The 22668-nt window shown below is 42.2% G+C and overlaps 1 protein-coding gene across 9 annotated transcripts in view; it reads right to left on the bottom strand.

Moving 5' to 3' along the window:
• ago4 (argonaute RISC component 4) overlaps positions 1-22001 on the bottom strand; it is a 34897-nt gene extending 12896 nt beyond the window's left edge. For 2 of the 9 annotated variants that reach the window (XM_052470562.1, XM_052470563.1), the window contains exons 1-10: positions 21794-22001; positions 13759-13943; positions 13261-13381; positions 11102-11280; positions 10492-10628; positions 9516-9668; positions 4437-4524; positions 4089-4236; positions 3550-3669; positions 2480-2641 (exon numbers count right to left, since the gene is read on the bottom strand). In XM_052470562.1, the coding sequence (XP_052326522.1) occupies positions 2480-2641; positions 3550-3669; positions 4089-4236; positions 4437-4524; positions 9516-9668; positions 10492-10628; positions 11102-11280; positions 13261-13381; positions 13759-13943; positions 21794-21811 (1311 nt within the window). In that variant the 5' untranslated portion in view covers positions 21812-22001. Of the gene's footprint in view, positions 1-2479; positions 2642-3549; positions 3670-4088; positions 4237-4436; positions 4525-9515; positions 9669-10491; positions 10629-11101; positions 11281-13260; positions 13382-13758; positions 13944-21792 lie in introns of all 9 variants that reach the window. The other 7 variants (XM_052470566.1, XM_052470567.1, XM_052470564.1 and 4 more) reach the window with 5 other exon arrangements.
• Between the last annotated feature and the right edge of the window lie 667 nt (positions 22002-22668).

Here is a 22668-nt window from a genome sequence, read left to right as displayed (position 1 = left end):
AATGAGCCAAAATTCACCCAACTTATTGTGGGAAGCTTGTGGAAGGCTACCCGAAACGTTTGACCCAGGTTAAACAATTTAAAAGGCAATGCTACCAAATGTGAATTGAGTGCATGTAAACTTCTGACCCACTGGGAATGTGATGAAATAAAAGCTGAAATAAATCTCTACTATTATTCTGACATTTCACATTATTAAAATAAAGTGGTGACCCTAACAGACCTAAAAAACTGGATTTTTCCTAGGATTGAAATTCAGGAATTGTGAAAAACTGAGTTTAAATGTATACGTAAACTTCCGACTTCACCTGTATGTCCAAATTTATGACTGGTACCACACACACAATAATAAATGCCCTTGCGGGATGTTGGAAGGAATTTCTTGGGGCAACTTCATGGAAGTTGGTGGCAAATTTGTGGCAAACTAAATAGTGTGCCACAAAATGTTGCCAGAAGTTTGCAAATGTTTGCCACTTGTGGTAATCCGCAGCAAACCTCTGGCAATAATAATATTTATTGCCACTATTGGCAAACCGCTAGCCAGAGTTGTTTTTATTTTCTGGACAACAATTCTCTCAAGATTCTATTTGAATCAGTGGCAAACCTGTGGCAACAATATGTATTGCTGCTAGCTGCAAACAGTTCACCAGAAGCCGTTTCTGGGGAACACATGAGTTCCAAGACCAGTAACCGTTGACGACCAATCAAGGGGATTAAGGAAAATCTGCTGGAAATTGGAAACCAAGCTACCTACCAAAGTGGTCTGGAATGAGTCCAACTTCATTAACCTTCTTAATAAACGTGAAAAGTGCTAGCTAATTGATGCCTAGTTAGCAGTGTCATGTTTTATGGGATAGAGTGAAAGGGAGGTTAAGGTTAAATAAGGATTTTTAAGCCTCAAGACAATTGAGAAATGGATTGTGTATGTGTGCCATTCGGTGGGTGAATTGGTAAGACAAAATATTGAAGTGCCTTTGAACGGGGTATGTTAGCAGGTGCCAGGAGCACCGGTTTGAGTCATGAACTGCAACGCTGCTGGGTTTTTCACACTCAACAGTTTACCGTGTGTATCAAGAATGGTCCACCACCCAAAGGACATCCAGCCAACTTGCTGGCCCATGTTGGAGTCAACACTTTCGACACCTTGTGGAGTCCGTGCCCCAATTAATATTTGGAACGTTCTTAATGTTTTGTAGACTCAATGTATGTGTGCACCAGGTCAAGACTTCTTCAAGGCAATAATTCATTTTGGACAAATAACATGAACTGCTTTTGTTGCTTATCTTCCACCCAAGTCTTATACACACCTGAGTCAGGGAGACGAGACAACTGTCTCTTAAATGATGAAGTCCCCAGTCTAGATTGAATATCATCATTCATTGATTCGTTTTAAATCTGTTGTATTGAGGCTTGGCTGGAGAAAAAATCTTGAGGAACAGTTGGCCACACATTTAATGGTAGATTTAGTAGGCATAAATCCCAGTTTAGGCTAGTTACAATGCTTCTTCTTATAGCATTTATACAAGGCAGAAACATTGTTGAGAAGCATTGCAACATCAAGCCAATTTTGTCACAGCCGACCCCGTTTTTCCAAAGCCAAACCCGACCATTAGCCTCTGAGTCTACCTTTCAGTAATCATTTTTTTGTGTGTCCTAATTTTGTTTTTGTGTTACATTGTTTCAGTTCATGCATTCAGCAAAGCTTGGATGAAGGACTTCCACAGAGCAGCCATCTCCAAAGTTCACTCAAAAAGGCAATAGTTCTGACCTGGCTTTGATTGAGTTCTTTAAATGTATTTAAATTGTGTTCATTATAATTTAAACTTGCATTGGGTGAAAGATATTGCCCAGTTATCACTTGGCTCATGTAAATTCTGTAGTTGCCCCTTTAAAAATCCTAAGGTCAACATCCCCAGTGTTCACATTTCTCTCATGTAAATGTAGCTACATAGATTAAACAATTTGCTTTTTTCTTCATTAGCATGATGACTTATTTTTATCACCTAAGACATTGAATACATGTCTAGTATATTTAGTATGTTAAGTTTAGTTCTCTGTGAGAAGCATGTTCATTTAAAGTTAGACCTGTGTGTGATTTGGTTTATGTAGATACAGTTCAATGTTAACACACAGTAACCAAAAACCTGATCTAATTTGCATACCAAGTTTGCAGCAAAAAAGTTGAACGTTCGCCACAAGTCTCCTAGAATTGTTTGCCAAAAAAATGCACAAGTTGCAACTGTTTGCATGTGAAAATACAAGCTTGGTGCCTACTTGCGGCAAATTGGCCAAAGGTATAACAACTGTTTGCCAGAAGACAGTTTTTCAGTAAGGGTTATTGAATTTAATTAAAATGTGCTGTGTGGCATGAAGTCTCATCCTCCTCCCCTTGAGTAGTCCACTCACCCTTCACACACACACACACACCCACCCCATCCCTCCCATGAAACATTGACCCAGCCCAGTGCCCCAGTACTCACCCTGCCACAGTCCCGCCCAGTGTCGGTACTCACCCGGCCCCCATACTGCAGCATGGGCGCTGGGAGGACTCGGCCTGTCACCTCGGTCATGTCGTTGTGCACCACAATGCCAAACTCCTTCAGGTAGGGGTCGGGACCGCCCACCATGCTGTTGCTTTTGACCTAGGGGGGGCGTGAGAAAAGGTGGTGTGAAAGGAAGAAAGGGGTTAGGTAGGCAGAGAAGACTTTGCTTCCTGCTAGTGTCTGAAGTATTTTTGTTGTTGTGAATCTATCATTTAGATTCCTACTGCAATCGACCGTTACCAGATCATCAATTCATTCATAAAGCCCTTTTAGCACAAAGTTACTTTACAGTAACCCGGCCCAGATTATATTTGGGGGGGTGGACATGGAATACTCAGTAAGGAAGCCATATGAGGCAAGAGATATGTGCGTTGGGGTTTCAAGACTGCAGACCTTTTCTGGACAATCACACTTCTTTAGAAAACAGTAACACGGATATTTGCAACTACTCAAAAGATCCAACAGTGCATTTTCCTTGCAAAAAAAAAACAAATGGCTGCCTCAGACTACGGCATAAAGTTTCTAAACCCAGAGGTAAAACGTCACGAGACTTCCGGGAACGCTTGCGAACCAGACCAGGCCAGGGTTTGGTGTTCGAGAAGTCAATGAGAAAACTGAAAACTAACAACTATGGAATAAATTTTCGAAACTTAAAAGGCGCAACCTAGATTTGAGCCAATACCTCAAGTAGTTGAACATGTTATTACTCCAACCTCATGAAAGTGGCAAACTGACACGTTTTCATTTGTCAAAAATCAACTTTATATCGAAGGAGTGCCTTTGATTTGACGGCCTGCACAGGCTCAGTTCGGCACGAGATAACCGTTACCCCTATGACGTGTTTCTGGGCATGAGCTTAACTAGCCAACATCGCCATGACATCAACTACAACTGATTGGGGATTTCTATTAGAGATGCGGTTCCATACTGTACTGTCGGACTACAGCGCTCCGCTTCCTGAGTTGCAGTTCACACTCCCACCACCGAGGGTGCAAGTAATCACTCACCAGTCGGCTGATCTCCTCCTGCCTGTCGGGTGCAGAACGTGCTGTAGCTTTGATCATGGTGGAGGTCTGGTTATCTGTCAGCTTCTTGATGCAGCGCTGCCCGGCCACAATGTTGCAAACCTGTATACGGACAGAGAATAGTTAGTTACTGACAATCACAGTAGTCAAGTAATGGAGAAACATGAAAAGATTTGTTTCTATTGGACAAGTCCAGGTACTAGTTACCGTTTCAGTCCCTTTTCTTCCATTTGGTGCCTAATGACCTGAAGGTGGAAACTAAAATCTGACCATGCCCAGGTCCAAAACCCCTTTTTCCCCCCTACCCATCAGGTATGCACAGTTGCAATGAGTGTTGCCTTCATGCAATTTCGTTAAAGTCACGAAGGCTTGGAAAACCACAGTGAGAGAAACATCACTTGCAACAATATCTTGAGTGCATTCTATACATACAGTGGGGTTTCATTTGTGGAGTGTGTGTGTGTGTGTGTGTGTGTGTGTGTGTGTGTGTGTGTGTGTGCGTTTTAGAGCCACCCTCTTACCTCCAGGGGTAGGTAGGTGTGCTTCTGTTCCTGCCCCACTTGTAGACAGGGCAGGTGGGGGTATTTTAGCTGTAGGCTGTACTTCTGCTTGAAGTACTGAGCCACTGTACACTCCATGGCCTGGCCATTCTCCAGCTGTAAGGGGAACCTGAGCAATGGGCAGACATAATACATATTCATCCACCGTATGAATAAAACAAAAGAGCAAAAGGAAAGAGCACTGCGTCTCGTCTTTGCATCAACATGATCTTGTATCAAGAGATAGATACGGTTTATATGTTTGGATAGGTTGATTAAAAATACATACGATAAACTTCTGGAATGTGTAGCGACTAGCGCAGCACTTACGTTTGGTGGCTGGCAGGACGGCGTGTGACATTGCACACGCGATATTTCCTCTTCATCTGACCACAGTGGGTGACCTCGACTTTCAGACCTAAGAGCGAAAAGCATACGCATAGAAACACCCAGAAGAGCACATCACAAATAGGGCCAGAGACAGAAGATGAGGGAGATATAACCAGTGGAGTTTGAAACTGACATTTCGGGGCATCATTGAAAATCTTTGTAATTCAAAACATTCTAGCAGATCATTTTAGACAGTTTCATCTTTCACTGTTGGACAAGACTATGGTTTGCTCTTATATGAGGTGACGGGTTGCCTTCTCACATAGCCTAACTTTCACTTGAGATGGCTGTGCATAAGTGAAAACCCATTCACATCAATGCATGATTTACACCAGGAATGGGCAACTGGAAGAACTACGAGACAGGATTGTGTCGAGGCACAGATCTGGGGAAGGGTACCCCAAGACCACAGTGGACATCGTAAATCACAATTTGTTCTTAATTGACTTGGTGGTTCCAAACCTCTTACATTTAAGAATGATGGAGGCCACTGTGGTCTTGGGGACCTTTCATGAAGCTGGTTAGGAGAATGCCAAAAGTTTGCAAAGCTGTCATCAAGGCAAAGGGTGGCTACTTTGAAGAATCTCAAATATATTTTGATTTGTTTAACACCTTTTTGGTGACCACATGATTCCATGTGTTATTTCATAGTCTTGATTTCTTCACTATTATTCACCTAGAAAAACCCTTGAATGAGTAGGTGTGTCCCAACTTCTGACTGGTACTGTATATACACTGCTCAAAAAAATTAAGGGAACACTAAAATAACACATCCTAGATCTGAATGAATGAAATATTATTATTAAATACTTTTTTCTTTACATAGATGAATGTGCTGACAACAAAAATCACTCAAATTATCAATGGAAATCAAATTTATCAACCCATGGAGGTCTGGATTTGGAGTCACACTCAAAATTAAGGCTCAGTAGTGTGTGTGGCCTCCACGTGCCTGTATGACCTCCCGACAACGCCTGGGCATGCTCCTGATGAGGTGGCGGATGGTCTCCTGAGGGATCTCCTCCCAGACCTGGACAAAAGCATCCGCCAACTCCTGGACAGTCTGTGGTGCAGATGGAGTTTGGGGATAAGGTCAACATTCTGGATGTCCTGAAAGCTGCCAGAAAAGTACAAACTGAACTTGTGTCTTTGGAGAAGTAATGTGCCTTTTGATAGAAACTGAAACAAATTCCATGGAGCGAGACGTGATGTCCCAAATGTGCCCCCTTGGATTCAGGTCTGGGGAACGGGCGGGCCAGTCCATAGCATCAATGCCTTCCTCTTGCAGGAACTGCTGACACACTCCAGCCACATGAGGTCTAGCATTGTCTTGCATTAGGAGGAACCCAGGGCCAACCGCACCAGCATATGGTCTCACAAGGGGTCTGAGGATCTCATCTCGGTACCTAATGGCGTCAGGCTACCTCTCGCGAGCACATGGAGGGCTGCCCGGCCCCCCACAAAGAAATGCCACCCCACACCATGACTGACCCACCGCCAAACCGGTCATGCTGGAGGATGTTGCCGGCGTCTCCAGACTGTCACATGTGCTCAGTGTGAACCTGCTGCTTTCATCTGTGAAGAGCACAGGGCGCCAGTGGTGAATTTGCCAATCTTGGTGTTCTCTGGCAAATGCCAAACGTCCTGCACGGTGTTGGGCTGTAAGCACAACCCCCACCTGTGGACGTCGGGCCCTCATACCACCCTCATGGAGTCTGTTTCTGACCGTTTGAGCAGACACATGCACATTTGTGGCCTGCTGGAGGTCATTTTGCAGGGCTCTGGTAGTGCTCCTCCTGCTCCTCCTTGCACAAAGGCGGAGGTAGCGGCCCTGCTGCTGTGTTGCCCTCCTACGGCCTCCTCCACATCTCCTGATGTACTGGCCTGTCTCCTGGTAGCGCCTCCATGCTCTGGACACTACGCCGACAGACACAGCAAAACTTATTGCCACAGCTCACATTGATGTGCCATCCTGGATGAGCTGCACTACCTGAGCCACTTGTGTGGGTTGTAGACTCAGTCTCATGCTACCACTAGAGTGAAAGCACCGCCAGCATTCGCCAGCATTCAAAAGTGACAAACATTGTGTTGTTTAAGTGTTCCCTTTATTTTTTTGAGCAGTGTATATTTATTTGGGAGGGACGGGGTCTCAGTCGGGGTCTTAACTTACTGTTGACAGTGCAATTTCGAAATGTGGTTGTGCATCAGCAGTCTCAATTAGACCATGTCAGCAAAAAAAAAAGTATTGTAAGTTAGCTGGCCATGAGACCATCTAAACTTGTAGTAAGCATCGTCGAATTATCAACCGAGGTCGGGCCCAAACATTTGCCTCCACCCTATAGCAAAATGGGTAGAATATCAGTAAATTAGTTATAAAATTGCTAAATCTCTTAATCGTCCCATGGCAAAATGTATAGAATTTAGAGGTCGGCGATATGGGCAAATTATGATATCACGGTATAAGGATCAGCCCCTTTTTTTCCATTTTTGCCTAAAATGACATACCCAAAATGATACCATTTTAAAGGTAACACTGACGTTTGTGGAAATGTGAAATTAATGTTTTTTTAAGAGAGGTTCCATCTTTGAAATGCAAGAGAAAGGCCACAATGTATTATTCCAGTTTAGGAGGAATTTAGACTTTGGCCACTAGATGGCAGCAGTGTATGTGCAACGTTTTAGACTGATCCAATGAACCATTGCATTTCTGTTCAAATTGTTGTATCAAGTCTGCCCAAATGTCCCTAATTGGTTTATTAATCCATTGTCAAGTTCATAACTGTGTACTCTCCTCAAAAAATAGCATGGCATTCTTTCACTGTAATAGCTACTGTAAATTGGACACTGCAGTTAGGTTACCAAGAATTTAAGCTTTCTGCCCATATCAGATATGGCTATGTCCTGGGAAATGTTCTTGTTACTTACAACCTCATGTTAATCAGATTAGCGCACTTTAGCTCAACAGTCCTGTGGGGGGGACAGCAATCCCATAGAGGTAAAAAGAAAAAAATAATATGAGTTATAAATTTGCTTTATGAGTAGCGCGTGACCTTAGGGTGGCAACACATACATTTTAAGGGATTTTAGTGGGTCTTCATCCATTCTGATTGTTTTATTCAACTTCAACAACAACAAAAATTGCCTCATTTCCACGTAGGGCTGCAGGACACGGGCAAACAATCTTGGCCTTATTTTTAACCAATTGTTGCAATTAGGAATTGACTTGCGATTTCGAGCAAAACACTTGGGTGAGCTGTTCAAATCATGGAAATATAATGATTATGCTAATTCTACTTAGTTAGAATATAATAGTGGGAACTTTGAACAGTGTTTCTTTGACATGACATTGAATTAAAATGCCAGGGAGGAGTTATTGTGACAAGGTAAGAACCAAAGTGCTGATAAGTGATTCCTAGGGGACCCTATAATCTTCAGCTTCATTGAATGTTCTCTTCGCTACTTCATGAAGCTAACAGAAATTCTTTGAGTATTCCTCTAACATACTGTTGCAAACATGTTGATTCAAGTCTACACCGTCACTGGTATTATCAGGCTGTAATGTCCAAGTACGTTTCCTCTGACTCAGCCAGCTCACTAACTAGCGATTAGCATTAGCGGCTAACCCCGTTTTAGGCCCAACTTGCTAAGACAAACTAGCCGTTTGCAGATGTAAGAAACAAACTAATAATGTAATTATAGAACGCTAGTGGATTTATATTATGAAGCAAAGTGAAAACAGCATCGTTGTCATCAACATCGTTGCATGTGCTTCATTGACCATGCAGACTGAACGCAAGTGTCTCATGGTCAAGGAACAACAAATGCGCTCCTTGAGTGGTGGGGCTATAGGTGTGTGTCGAAAGTGGCATGGCATGAAAGAGCGGAGAAAGATGACTCAAGTAGCGAAGTAAACTATAGAAATGGACGTTACACACTGCATGTCACATTTAACAAACCACACATTCAAATATCGGCCCTAGCAGAATTGCAGGAAATTAACTTTAAAACATATTTTTTGTTTTCTCTTCGCTGTCACGAAGGGGGCCGCTAGAATGTTTTCCTCACAGGGTGTGTGCTGTGAGTGTGGGGTGGATACGCAGACCGACGAGCCACTGCGGGCCCTCAAGATGAGTTCTGTTATTTTGTGGCACCCACCCCCATCAAAGTTGCCCATCCCTGATTTACAAAAGTTACACTAAGTTAAAGTCAAGCACGCATATCTCACGTTAGGATTCAGATTATGGGTGTACAGCACAGATGGGTGTCAATTCCATTTCAATTCATATACATTCAAATTCAAGTAAAGAGATATGAGTTAAAAGGGTCATTTATTGTCCGTAAAGACTTTTCACAATTCTCAAACTGGTTTCTCAATTCACTTCATGCATTGGAATGGACTTGACACGAGACCCTGAGATACACTTCAGTGTAGTACAGTTCAGTTGTCTGGGTGGGTGGATGCCGTCTAATAAGGCTCCGAAATGTCACACTATTTCCTATGTAGTGTACTACTTTTGACTAGGGCTCAAAAGTAGTGCATCATACAGTGAAGAGAAAGGTTGGTTGTTTAGCAACAAAACCGACACGTGCGCAACTATGGGGCAAAACAGAAGGGGTAGGCTTAGATTGTTGACAACATGTCAACTATGTTTTGTCTCCAATATTAATTGAAAACAAATACATTTGCACAATGAGCACTTGTTGTCTCTCAAATACATCGTTAGAGTTGTTGGTTACCTGGCTAACGAAATTTTGCCACATTAGCATAGACTTGGTATCAAACAAGACATGGTACCAAGAACAAGATAAAACTAGCGGAAACAAGCCACCTACAATCCCCCTTATTGCAGCTTCTTGTCATTGTTTCTAGCCATCTGGCAATCCAGAATCACAACACACACTTCTGCCCCATTGAAGCGTGCGCATTGGTTTCGTGACAGTGTCAGCCAACACGTTTAAAGGGTGCCATTTCAAATGCAGCCTTGGTGTGTAGAAACATGGTAAAAACATTGGTCTGACCTGCAGGTCCCCACCCACCTCGGATCTCCTTGGTGAACTTGACGCGTTGGGAGTCGGTGAGTGGCTTGGTCTGCTCGTTGATGTTCTGGATGTCCAGCACCTCGCACATGAACTCGATCACAGGCTGGGCACGGTAGAAAGCGGTGGCAGAGACTGTGGGGGGGGGACAAAGCGAGACAGATGTAAGGTTCACGACCAAAGCAAACATCAATACACGTTATTTTACTCCAACACAAACACAGCCTGGGATTTTTACATTATTGAGTCATTGTATTGACTACAGTCAGAAGATAACTAACACGGAACTTAAACCGGCTGCGCACGTGCACCATCGTGCATAAATTTATTTTTCCCCCCTAAACCAAACGCGACACGCAGTTTAAAATATCAAAACAAACCAATGACATTCATTTGGGGACAGGTCGAAAAGCATTAAACATGAGTGGCAACTTAGCTAGTTAGCTTACACTTGCTAGCTAATGTTAATTTGTCCTATTTAGCTAGCTAAACATTGAGTTGTTATTTTACCTGAACTGCACAAGGTCCTCTACTCCGACAATTAATCCACACATAAAACGGCCAACCGAATCCTTTCTAGTCATCTCTCCTCCTTCCAGGCTTTTTCATCTTTGAACTTATATGGTGATCGCATCTAAACCTTCATTGTACTACCACAACAAAGTTCGTCTTTCAATCACCCATGTGGGTATAACCAATGAGATGGCAGCACGTGGGTACCTACTTCTATAAACCAATGAGGAGATGGGAGAGGCAGGACTTTCAGTGCGATCTGCGTCAGAAGTAGGAATGACTTCCATTTTAGCCCGAGTCGTCATAGACGCTCATTGGCTCGTGCGAGCAGTGTGGGTGCAATAATTGAATAACATGGATTTCTACATTTATTTTGCCACGCACGTGACGTGTCCGGTCTGGTCAGCATGTAAGGCTAACCTAAAGACACACAAAGGGCTCTTACCATCGATGTTGAGCATCATGTTCCACATGGCAGGACGGACCGACTGATGGAAGCCGAACCATACCTCCCTCCCTCCGCCCAGTGGGTGGTAGTAGCCCTCCGGAGGGGAGAAGAAGGAGCGCCCCACTGGAGTGTACCTGGTAACATCCACATGGAGAGTCAGTTAGAGAACTGGTTCAGTTAGAGGGATCACAATGTAGCAAAAAATGACAGACAAGATTATTCTGGAAGAGATCACTCTTCACCCCTCGGAATTTCTGTTGTCATTCTGTCTGGGAAAAATACTGTTACAATATTCTACACCTCAAAGTATCTGCTTGATGTTCTTATGAAATTAGGTCATAGGCACAGAGTTATTTATTTGGAACTGTGTGTGGAAACTGGCCATAAATGTATTCACTGTTTATATGGGCAAGACTATTTGATATAGGATGCCAAGATATAACAACGCAATGAATCCATGAACAACTGGTATTTTGCCACCCACAGGAAGAGAGAGAGTGTACCTCATATGCCTAACCATAAACCAACAAGCAAATGTGTGTACATAAATGTTCACATAATAGCCCATTTCAACATCGCAGGTTAGCCATATAGTGGGAACATTTACCTCATGGAAGGCAGGTGGCGGGTGATGACGTCCAGGGCCTGAACAGAGTCCTCGGGGACCTCATTGTGGCCCGAAAGGGCCTCCAGGAGCATCTGCAGGCTCACCACTGACACCCACTGCAGCGACACCTTGAAGGTCTGGTCCTTCCCCTCCCCCGGTAGAGTCACCTCCAGATCCACCTAGAGGAGAGAGACAGAGGGCAGGGTGTTAGGGAATGGTTGCAAGGTCAGGAAAGCCACAAATAAAGACATTTGTGATATGCTCTGAGCTATACCGTCAGGTCCAAAATTATTGGCACCCTTTATAAAGAGGAGCAAAAATGGACTGTCAAATAAATACAAATACTATACTTTTTTATTATTCACCATTTTGTTTTGAAAGGTTTTATTTTACACTAATACAATTGCTCAGATAACAGATTTTATTTAAGTACTTTTTTTTCCCTCTGAAAAAGACTGGTCAAAACTATTGGCACCCCTGTTTTCAATACCTCGCCTTTTTCATTTGTATTTTTATTTAACCTTTACATACTGAGACCAAGGTCTCTTACAGATGAGCCCTGAATTACACACGTTAGAGAAAATACACACGTCAAAATATAAATAGCAGAAAGAAAAACACAGTCATAAAAAATATGAAAGTAAATGCATTCATCAATAATATGGTCCTCAGCTTTCTGAATAACCCTAGAGGCACATGAACATCAAATTTAAGAACTTTTTTTTTATACAATCTTCAAAATTAAAAAAAAAATTAAAAGTACAAGAAAACTCCTTAGAAGCCAAAGGAATTTCCAGAGTTAGCCATCCCTGAGACTGAGTGTGGTAACTCGTATGTCTAAAATTTAGTAATGACGTTAGGTACAGTGGGACGTTATGTAAAAAAGGGCTTCATAAATTAAAACATAACGTACCAACCTACATGACATAAAAAGAGAGCCAACCAACCTTCTGGTAGAGAATGCAGTGACGAGTACTGAAACTAGCACCCACAATAAAGCGCAGTGCGCTATAATAAACTGCATCTGACGGCTTTAATGACGTGGCAGCTGAATTAATATACTGTAGATGATGTCATAGTCCAGGACCGATAGGAACGTCTACTGATTAATCTGCTTTCTACCATTTCGTGAGAGGCAGGACCTATTTCTATAGAAGAAGCCCATTTTTATTCGCATCTTCTTAACCAACCCATCAATATGCTTTTTAAAAAGACAGCTTTCATCTATCCAGATATTTGTAAGCAGGGATACAATCAATATGGACACCACCCAAAGTACATATCCTTAAATCAGACTTTTTTTACATTTATTTTTTAGGTGCTTTACCTGCATTCAGTATTAATTTCAAGTCAATTAAGTTTCTGTAATACAATGAAGGCAGACTTTAGTTCAGACAAAGCGTGGTCAACCCTGGGAGAAATAGAATACACAACAGTATTATCGGCATACAAGTGCAGGTGAACATTTTACAATGTTGTTCATGTCAACAGTAAAAAGTACAGGACCCAGAATCACCCCCTGCGGGACACATTTCGTAATATCTAGGAAACCAGATGTAACGCCGTCAGTAGATATACATTGAGTTCCATCTGTCAAGTGATTTTTAAACCAGTTACATGCGGCCAATTGAGGAAACCCTCTGAATTAGCAGTGAGGGGTCAACAGTATTGAAAGCCTTTGACAGGTCAATGAAGAGGGCAGCACAATATTGCCTTGTATCCATACAGTTAACCACATCATTTATAAACTTGCAAGGATAAGGGCACTGAGCCTTTTGCTAAAATGTTTTATGAGATTGGAGAACACATTGGAGAACCCTCTTCAATTCCAACCACCAACCAGTAAATGGGGTAAATGTATTAGTATAAAATATATGTATATTTATTGGAGCATACAATATATTTATTTTATACAGTGTTTTTTAATCAATCATTCTTTAATAATGGTGGACCTGACAGTATATCTAAAGAAACTGGTCAAGGCCTGGAATAAACAGATGCACATCGCGTTTTGGGCAAATGGATCCAGTGGTTCTGGATGCGGCAGGAAATTCCCAAAAACCTTCCAAGAACTGACAGCGGTGCTGGGATGGAGAGAAAACCCATTACATCGTCGTTTCAACTAGAGGTACAATAGTATAGTTAAGATGGTTGCTTACCCTGTCTCTCCCGATGGGTAGTGGATGGGCCGTGTACATGTTCCTCTTCCCATCGTAGCCCGGTTGTCGATCACCAAAGATCTGCATCTTGAAGTGGCGAACCATGGTGTCCACCACCTCCCTGTGAGAGAGGGGGAATCATGAGCTGGCCAGATAATGCATTCACATCAACTGTACTGCTTACAGTACTATAGTATGGTCTTCACTGTCCCTCCCAATACATTATTCAAATAAACAACTTCCCACCCGCCCTGACGTTAAATAGCCATTTTTATTTTCACAAGTACAACTCGCACTTGAGTTTGACTTATTTTGCTAACAAGTACACACTTCCATTCCCTCAACTCCCCAAAAAGCCTCCACCAAACACACAAACCCTCAAATCATCAACTTAAGACCTGGCTCTCTCTTCCTTCCAATGAATATTCATTTCCACCTTCTAGCTCCCCTCAAGAGAGAAATGTCTCTCCTTCCCCCTCTATGTCCAGTTGTATTTACCGGTTGACCCTCCGAGGCCGTTTCTCAGGCTTGATGTCGATATCGTAATGATAGACATCAATCTTGGGAATCTGCACCTGGAAGTGGTTTGCCAGCAGGCGGATGGGCTTCCCCACGGTGCCCATGCCAGGCCTCCGCGGGGGCTGGAAAAGGGAGGTGGGGGCCGACGGGCCTATAGGGGGGTCCAAACACAGAAACACACACATTTGTTAATTGATACATTCATTTCAGCTGGTTCGTATTCACTAGGTACCAAACGGAAGAAAACAGAAACAGTGAGGGGGTACCCGAACCTGAAATGCTCGTTTTTGTTTGTGGTGCAAAATCTTTTTTTACGATGTGCTCTAATGAATAAGATCCTGTTAAAGTTACACTTTAAGAGGAAAGGAGAAGTAAGTAGTTAAGAGGCTTTTTGGTCTCAGACTAATTTGTTTTGGCAATGAGGCTAAGCAGCATGTTGACCACCGTGGGAGCAATTATTGGTTGGTAGCTAACCTATTTCGACAGGACGCTCAGAAATTAATACAAACTGACCAACAAAAATTGCTGCATGCGTTTGCAGTTTCTTTTTTGGCCTTATTGTAGAATTGTTTGTGAATTTGCACAATCCATTTTTGAAATCTGTTCAATCGCCTCCTTGACACGGTTTCCCGCGTGAACTCCCTCCAACACGTCACGACTACCCACCCACAACATCCATCACTCTGGCCCCCAACCCAGATAGGTCAACAGGAGGACAAAACAATGACCCGCAATTACACGCTGGCCCGCCCCAGCACCCCACCCCACTACAGCCAGACCATAGACTGACGCACAGGGCCCGCCCCAGCACCCCACCCCACTACAGCCAGACCATAGACTGACGCACAGGGCCCGCCCCAGACAAAGAGCAGCGTGTCGGAGACAGACGGAGGGCAGCGGGGCCAGATGGGGGGTCCGCAGAGACAGTCGGGATTACAGTTACACACTCAACAAACACTGCCTCTGCACTCCTGTCTGATACAAGATGTGCTCATACAATTTGTGTATTTCCCAATGTTAAATGTGTAGGCCTAATATACCAAGCCCCAATACTGACTCACAGGCATGTGTCCTGAGCAATTCATCCAGCCAATGAAAATACAACAATCATTTGAGTGGATGTTTGGAAGTGGGATGCACCACTGTGTTGTATACTTGTGTCTTACATTTAAATTTGAATTTGTGTTAAAATAATAGATGATAAAATAGGGGGAACTATCCAATTTCAACTACTCTGTACGTATATAAAAACAAAATGTAAAAAAATAATTAGGCCTACACATTCAAGATGCAGTGCATGTAGAGAGGGAAAGGGAAGAGTTGAGCTTCTCATGATTGAAGGCTGGGTGTAAGAGGGAACGGGATGCTTACTGCTTTTGTCAACTGACAACAAGGGGGCTGCGGGGGTCCTGAACCTGATGCACCGCCACGCTCCAGTTAGCAAGTGAAGCCCAAGGGGGAGCAATCAGGACCCTCTCTGTGCTTCCTAAAAAAAACACGCTCCCTGCATGCCCTCATCCCCCCTAAACACCCCCCTCCCTAATCCTCCATAGCCCAGTAAATTACTGCCATGGGAGCAACAAAAGCCCCGGGCGGCATGGTGTGTGTTCATACGTGTGTGCTGTAGGTGAGGTTCAGAAAGAGGGATCCCAGCGGTAGCAGTCAGGTTGGGTCACCCTGACTCACCCACTTTCACCAAAAACAGCACCGGCTCTATATATAGCCCCCTCAGCTGCTGCCTCAGGGCAGTTGAGAAGGGTTGTCAGTGTGTGGAATGCTTGGACCCCTCCCCAAACCTACACCACGTACCTCCCTGCCACCCCCCCTAATGAGGGTGTCTCAATGGTACATCAACTATGGGTTCAAGCCTGCAGCAGCAACCTGAAGGGCCTGGCTGATTGTAATATACGTAGTGCATGACAATCAAGCCCACTGTCCACGCAAATGAATGCATTGTACATGGCCACGATGTAAGCATGCGGCTTCACTGTGATTCTTAGGCAATTTAAGCCAATCTCAAAGCCAAGCGGTTACCGTGGCTGCACTGCACCAAAGGAGAACGCTATCAGATAAAGCAGACCACCACAATTACATTTGTGGGGAAATAATGATTTTTCAGCTGGTTATTTGATAAAATGTGATTAAATGACTGAGCATAAGACTTAAAAATGAGGAGCACTGGTTGTTGGTCTATTAACTGAATCATCATTCACATTTTAAGGTGATTTATGTAGTAAATAAAAGGTGTAGTACGTAAACTTCCTTAGAGTCTAACAGTCTGGCCAATAGTACCTTGCAGTTGGGAGACCAAGGAAAAGGCACTAGGGTTAGGTTCATGGTCGTAACAGATACAAAACCTTCTTCAGTCATGATTTATATTTACTGGCTAAGTAACAGATACAAAACCTTCTTCAGTCATGATTTATATTTACTGGCTAAGTAACAGATACAAAACCTTCTTCAGTCATGATTTATATTTACTGGCTAGGCAAAGCTGCTACAGGCCACCGGTCAACATATAAGCCTACTACCATAAAGCATACATTTTTGTTTTACTCTAGTGCAAGTGAGAGATGGGGGTGTGGGGGGGTATTTGACAGGAAATACAGTATGGGTGATATTGAGGAGAGGTCATTGTGTTTACACTTAGGCCTCTAGCTTGTGTAGCATGTGACGTGAGAATGGGGCTTAACCTGCAGACAGGATGCACTGTGCTGATGAGTCAGTAATGACATTGACTGAGGGACATGCAGTCACCTGTAAATCACCTGGACTACACAGTGGAAAATAGAAGGGCCTGGAGACTGCTGGGGGCACATCAGCCATTCATAACCACAAGACACAGGTGATAGCGAGTGGCCAGCTAGGCCTGTGTGTCTTGTAGATTAAACTGCCTAGGCCCATACTATGGGTCAACTAAGGTTAGTCTACTGAAAAAACCCATCTGCTGTCGTTATTTTATGTCCTACATTCCTTTGTTTATGGTCATTTTTATGGATCATGCGACATTAAAACTAATTTCCACCGGGAAGACAATTACATTTTCTACCTTTTCAAGCGTTCATGTGTGTGATGCTGCTGCTCAGGGAGCTACAGCTGATAAGGAGGTTATTTGGGTGGACTGTGTTGCAATGATTTCTTGAAAGACCATCACTTAGTCTTTTTGATATTTTGTCATAGACAAAGCAAGCAGAATGCCAGCTGTGAACAAAAAGCCATGGATTTGCATTAGTGGAGGAAGGGAAAGACCATCCTTTTAACAAAATTTGATAAAACATTCAAATGCAAAACATTTAAAAAGTTATCCTTTCTAGAGAAAACTATACTAAATATATTCACGGCACCAAATTATTTATTAAAATACACTATTTTTAAAGAAGGTCTACAGTAGCCTCAACAGCACTCTGAGGTAGCACTGGGGTGTAGCCAGAGGACAACTAGCTTCCATCCTCCTCTGGGTACACTTGACTTCAATACAAAAGCTAAGAGGCTCATGGTTCTCACTCCCTTCCAAAGACTTAATTATTAATTATGACAACTTCCGGAGGATGTCCTCCAACCTATCACAGCTCTTGCAGCATGAACTGACATGTTGTCCACTCAATCAAAGGATCAGATAATTAATATAGTACTGAAAGCATAAGCTACAGCTAGCTAGAGCTGCATAACATCACTTTTAGTTTCACTTAGCTAGCAAATGCACCTAGCTAGTTTAGCCTACTCAAACAGAGGAATACAATGTTAGCTAGCTGGTTATGACTATCCAATACAACACTGGAAAGCTTCCAAGTCAAAGTAAGCTTTTGGTTTTATTAGTTTATTGACACCGGGGCCAGCCGGTGTAAGTGCTAAACTGCTTACTGACTATACACAAATGTTTACTAACACGTTAGTTATATTAACTGGCTTGACTATTTCATTACTTTTGCTAATATGGTGACAATGATGTAGACTGTGTGTAGCAGTTATGATATGGTTGGGCCTAAGAAAGGTTTTTTCGCCTGGTCACATACAGCTGATGTGTTGTGCATTGAAGTCCATAAGCGAAGGGAAAAGGTAAGAGAAGAGCATATAGATGCTAGAAGGAATACAACGTGGCTGCTATGAAAGCGAAATGTGTTTATGCATGACCAGGGGTATATTGATTCCACCGATTCACTGATTCTGAAAAACATTTCGTTTGCTTCCATTTTAAGAAACAGGATAAACATACATGAAATTGTCCAATAGAAACTCTCGTTTGCAACTGTTGGGACAAATGTTCACCCATGTGAAAGGCAGTATTGAATGTGTCACTGAGCAACGTCAAATTTGTCTCTCAACCTGTGTGCACCTACATTGTAAACTTTCATTCATAGGCTAGGTTGTAGAAACGTCATGATGGGTAAAAGGACATTTTGAGTATCATGTAGTAGCTTCAAGCTATCGCTGTAACATTGAACTGGGTGAATGGAATATGAATGACAGCCATCCAATATGGTGTAATAGAAAGAAGGTCAAGCTCATTAAAAAAAAAATGTCCTCCCTCATCTTAAAACGGCACAGACCGCCACTGGGTTGCATACTAAACTAGTAGGCTCTATATAACAGGGAGGAAGATTACATAGCTAGAACTGGGGTTAAAACAACCATTGAAGCCTTCCATAATACCAGTCATCAGAGCAAGGAAAACAGCACATCTCTGTCTCAGTCTGTGAAGCCCATTTTTCTGATGCGGTCTGGCCCAAAAGAGTATGACATGCCGTAACCTTTATTTAACTAGGCAAGCCAGTTAAGAATGATATGGCCCAAAAGAGTATGACATGCCGTAACCTTTATTTAACTAGGCAAGCCAGTTAAGAATGATATATATATATATATATTTTTTTTTTTTTTTTTTTTTTTTTATATATATATTTTTTTTTTTTTTTTTTTTTTTTTTTACAATGACAGCCCTCCAAGGAACAGTGAGTTAACTGCCTTGTCCAGGGGTAGAACGCCAGATTTTTACGTTGTCAGCTCGGGGATTCGATCCAGCAACTTTTCGGTTACTGGCCCAACGCTCTAACCACTAGGCTACCTGCCGCCCCATGTTGCAGCTTTAGCATTTGATTGACTGATGCCAGCAAGCATCTGGCCTCCCTTTATTTAAAAAAATGTAAATAATTTTAATTAGCCAATCAGCATTGAGCTGAGCTCAAGTGTGGGTTGTGTCCTGGTGCAGCAAAACACCTCTTAACGGAGCAGGTTTGGATTTGGCTTCACACCAATCAAAAGCAAAATGTCATTGTCAGATCTGTTTCAGGGCTGCTTGGGTAGTTTTCCTGTAGTCGATAGCTTGCTAAAATCAACCCTTTCCTAAGACATGGATGAGATGAGTATTTGGACATGTTTTTTTTTACATAATTCTCTGTATAGGCTAACGATTATAATGGTGATTCTGTTCTTACCATAAATGCATTTATTGTGCCACTGGCCTGAGAATATTTAAGTTCAGTATGTAGCCTTGTAGGCTCACTTTAACAAGCTATCCGCTACATGATTGGTAGCCAACGTAAGCTAATGTGATTAGCATGAGGTTGTAAGTAACAAGACCATTTCCCAGGACATAGACAGGAATCTTAAATTCTTGTTAATCTAACTGCACTGTCCAATTTACAGTAGCTAGTACAGCGAAAGAATACCATGCTATTGTTTGAGGAGAGTGCACAGTTATGAACTTGAAAATGGATTCATAAACCAATTTGGCACATTTGGGCACACTTGATACAACATTTTGAACAGAAATGCAATGGTTCATTGGATCAGTCTAAACCTTTGCACATACACTGCTGCCATCTAGTGGCCAAAGTCTAAATTGCACCTGTGCTGGAATAATACATTTGTCTTTCTCTTGCATTTCAAAGACAATACAAAAAATACAAAAAAAGCATGTTTTTTTATTTATTTCTATTACCATCTTTTACCAGATCTTATGTTATATTCTCCTACATTAATTTCACATTTCCACAAACGTCAAAGTGTTACATTTCACATGGTATCAAGAATATGCATATCCTTGCTTCAGGTCCTGAGCTACAGGGAGTTAGATTTTGATTGAAAAAAAGGGTTTGATCCTTTAATCAACTTATCTGGTTCATTGTTGCCCATGTAATGAAGTTAGGCTAGCAAGCATCTTAGCTAGGTAGAATTATGACAAAAACTAAATATGTACTGTATGACAGAGCCATAGACAGTTTTGCCAACATGAAAGAGAGGAGGACGGCATTGGCGTTCAACAAGACCACAAGTAGGCCACGTTTAAAAATGTATATAATGTTTTAATTGGGTGCGCATGCACACAGAATCAGTACTATGCACAGCCACACTGTGCATAGCCATATGATATTTAGGAACATTGATTGGATTCAATTGTTTTTGGCATCTTTAAGTATGTTTTCAATGAGCATAAATAGTCTTGTTGATTTGACGATGTTATAAAAGTAAGTTAAAAATTGTGTTGCAATAGCTGAGGAGTTGATCTTGTTGTCTTTCTGCAGGCTTACGGTATCTCTGTGATTCTAAAATCAGTAGTTGTTTAGTAAACTGTCAAAAAGATGATTTTGCTAGACCTTGCTGTAGGTCATGACCATGCTGTTTGTGACATGCAATATTGTCTTTGTGGATTTCACCGGACAGATGGTGCTCTTCGGTTTTGTGATGAAACAAACATGTGTGTCGTTGAATTTACTCTGCCACTGACTGTATTTTTGTTATCCTGGCCTTATTGTATATTACGGTGACGTATGAACAAATGGGTTTCAGAGCAAAAACCCAATTATCACAACATAGGTTGTAATATGGCTTTTTTAAAATTGTAATATTGACTTGGCTTCCCCTGTGACTTTACCCACACACTGCTTTCTACTGCCTAGTGACATTTTACCTTAGCATGGAAATTGTTAAAACACAGGAAAATTAGAAGAATTGATAGGCATGTGGCAGTAAACTGATGGCATTAGTGCTGCATTGCTGGTGACAATTGTTTCTATATCAGGCGACAAAGAGGAGATAACTTGGTAATCCCATATAATAAAGACAGGAATTCTCACCAGCTGCATGAATGTTAGTTGTATATCAGGTGTGAAAAATATTAATAGATCAATTGTCAATGCAGCATTATTACGGCATCTAGCGTGCGTGATATCCTGAACTCAACTATGGTCATGGGAGTATGGCGATGGCTTGCAAGTTCGATCGATAAATAGTAGTACGCATTCTACTCAAGGCATGCTCCATTCCATGCATGCATGCACGAGTGCACGTTGATTTCCTCCCAGGCACGGGCAGGCGACGGTGGCGCGCAAACCGCCGAGAACTGACAGAAATGCTAGCGAGCATATAAAACACATTTAAAATGTATTATTGAAATATTTAAGCGTGAACAAAGACACGATGACACTATTGTGATGTTAGCTACTGTACCTCGTTGCGTTCAATAGGTATAAAGGACAGTACGAACGAGACGCCAGAGTTCCCTTCCCGACTGTCGATTGTACAATTACTTATTACTAGGCTTCATATTTTAACGTTTTCTAATGCTATATTGGCTTGAGGGCATATCTATTTCAAATGGAATCATTTTAAACGTATCATGATGCTGAATAAATAGCGTGTTTGATGATGAAACGATGGGCTAGATGACAACAGACATCGTAAACACACGACACGGAAGGAAGGTCTTGGTTAAATCCCCCCCACATACACACAATGCCATCCAACCATCGTCTGGAGCTGCGGTCTTTAGATATAAAAGCAGCAGCCGAGAAACAAAAACAAATCACTCGATTTGTCTTATATAACATGTGCGTATCAGGCTGTAGAAGTCACGGACAGAACCTTATCTCCGTTGTATTAATATGCCACTCACGTTGGGCCTGATATGCTTGTTTGTTTTTTCTCTGTCGCCGAGGCCTAACTACAACCACGGTTCCCAGTTGCGCAATGAATAGGCGCACACACCCCCGATATGGGCTTCTCATATCATCCTCTTACCGGGTCCGAGCGCTTCCATGGCCGAGGGCTCTCTCTCCGTCTCTGTCCCGGCCTGGCGGCTCCGTACCGACACTGAAATTGGGGGCGGTATTGCGACGCTGAGGGGGGGCTAATTTAAGAAAGGGAATATAATGCGTAGATGTCCAGAGGTATTGTGGATGCGTTGTCTTCTGAGTGATTTAACACATATCCTGTGGATTTGGAAATGAGCATGCGCGAGGAGGTGATATAAAATAACTCTGCGCTTGCGCAAAGTGAATTACAGCAGTTGCAAAAGAGCACCACCCATGGGCACTTATGGTTAGTACACTACTCATACCTTTAACTGTAAATGTGACTCATTCATACAATAGGCTACTACATCATAGTACAGTACTTACGTAGTAGCTGTATTTCACTTGTTTGTCATTAGACTATAAATTATCATGTCATCCCCTATCTCCAGATAATATTGCTACATTTCCCTTTATATAATAACCATATAATAACAATAACAACCATCATGTCGAAGTGCACTTGGAGTCACGTGATAATATGGTGTGTGTGGTCCTCCCACTACGACTCCGGAAACCATACAGTTTATTGGCTACAGATTAAATATATTATGATCAATTTCAGAGGATGGTGAAAGTGAACGGTGATGAGCTTGATGCTGCTTTCCAATAGATATATAGGGTCTGATTCTGGTGACATGATGATCGACGCTTGCCTGCCTTTTGACAAATACAAATATTATCGCTTTTAAACATAATAATCTCATCAAGACCAAAATAAGCACATTTACTACTTAACAGAACAGTTTTTGTGAGAAATGCAATGAAACATACTGAATTTTAGATGTTTATTCGGTACATGAAAACTTAAACGAAATAGTAC

Source organism: Oncorhynchus keta, chromosome 19 (assembly GCF_023373465.1).
Source record: "Oncorhynchus keta strain PuntledgeMale-10-30-2019 chromosome 19, Oket_V2, whole genome shotgun sequence".
Lineage (NCBI taxonomy): Eukaryota > Metazoa > Chordata > Actinopteri > Salmoniformes > Salmonidae > Oncorhynchus > Oncorhynchus keta.
This window is presented reverse-complemented; position numbering and strand designations above follow the sequence as displayed.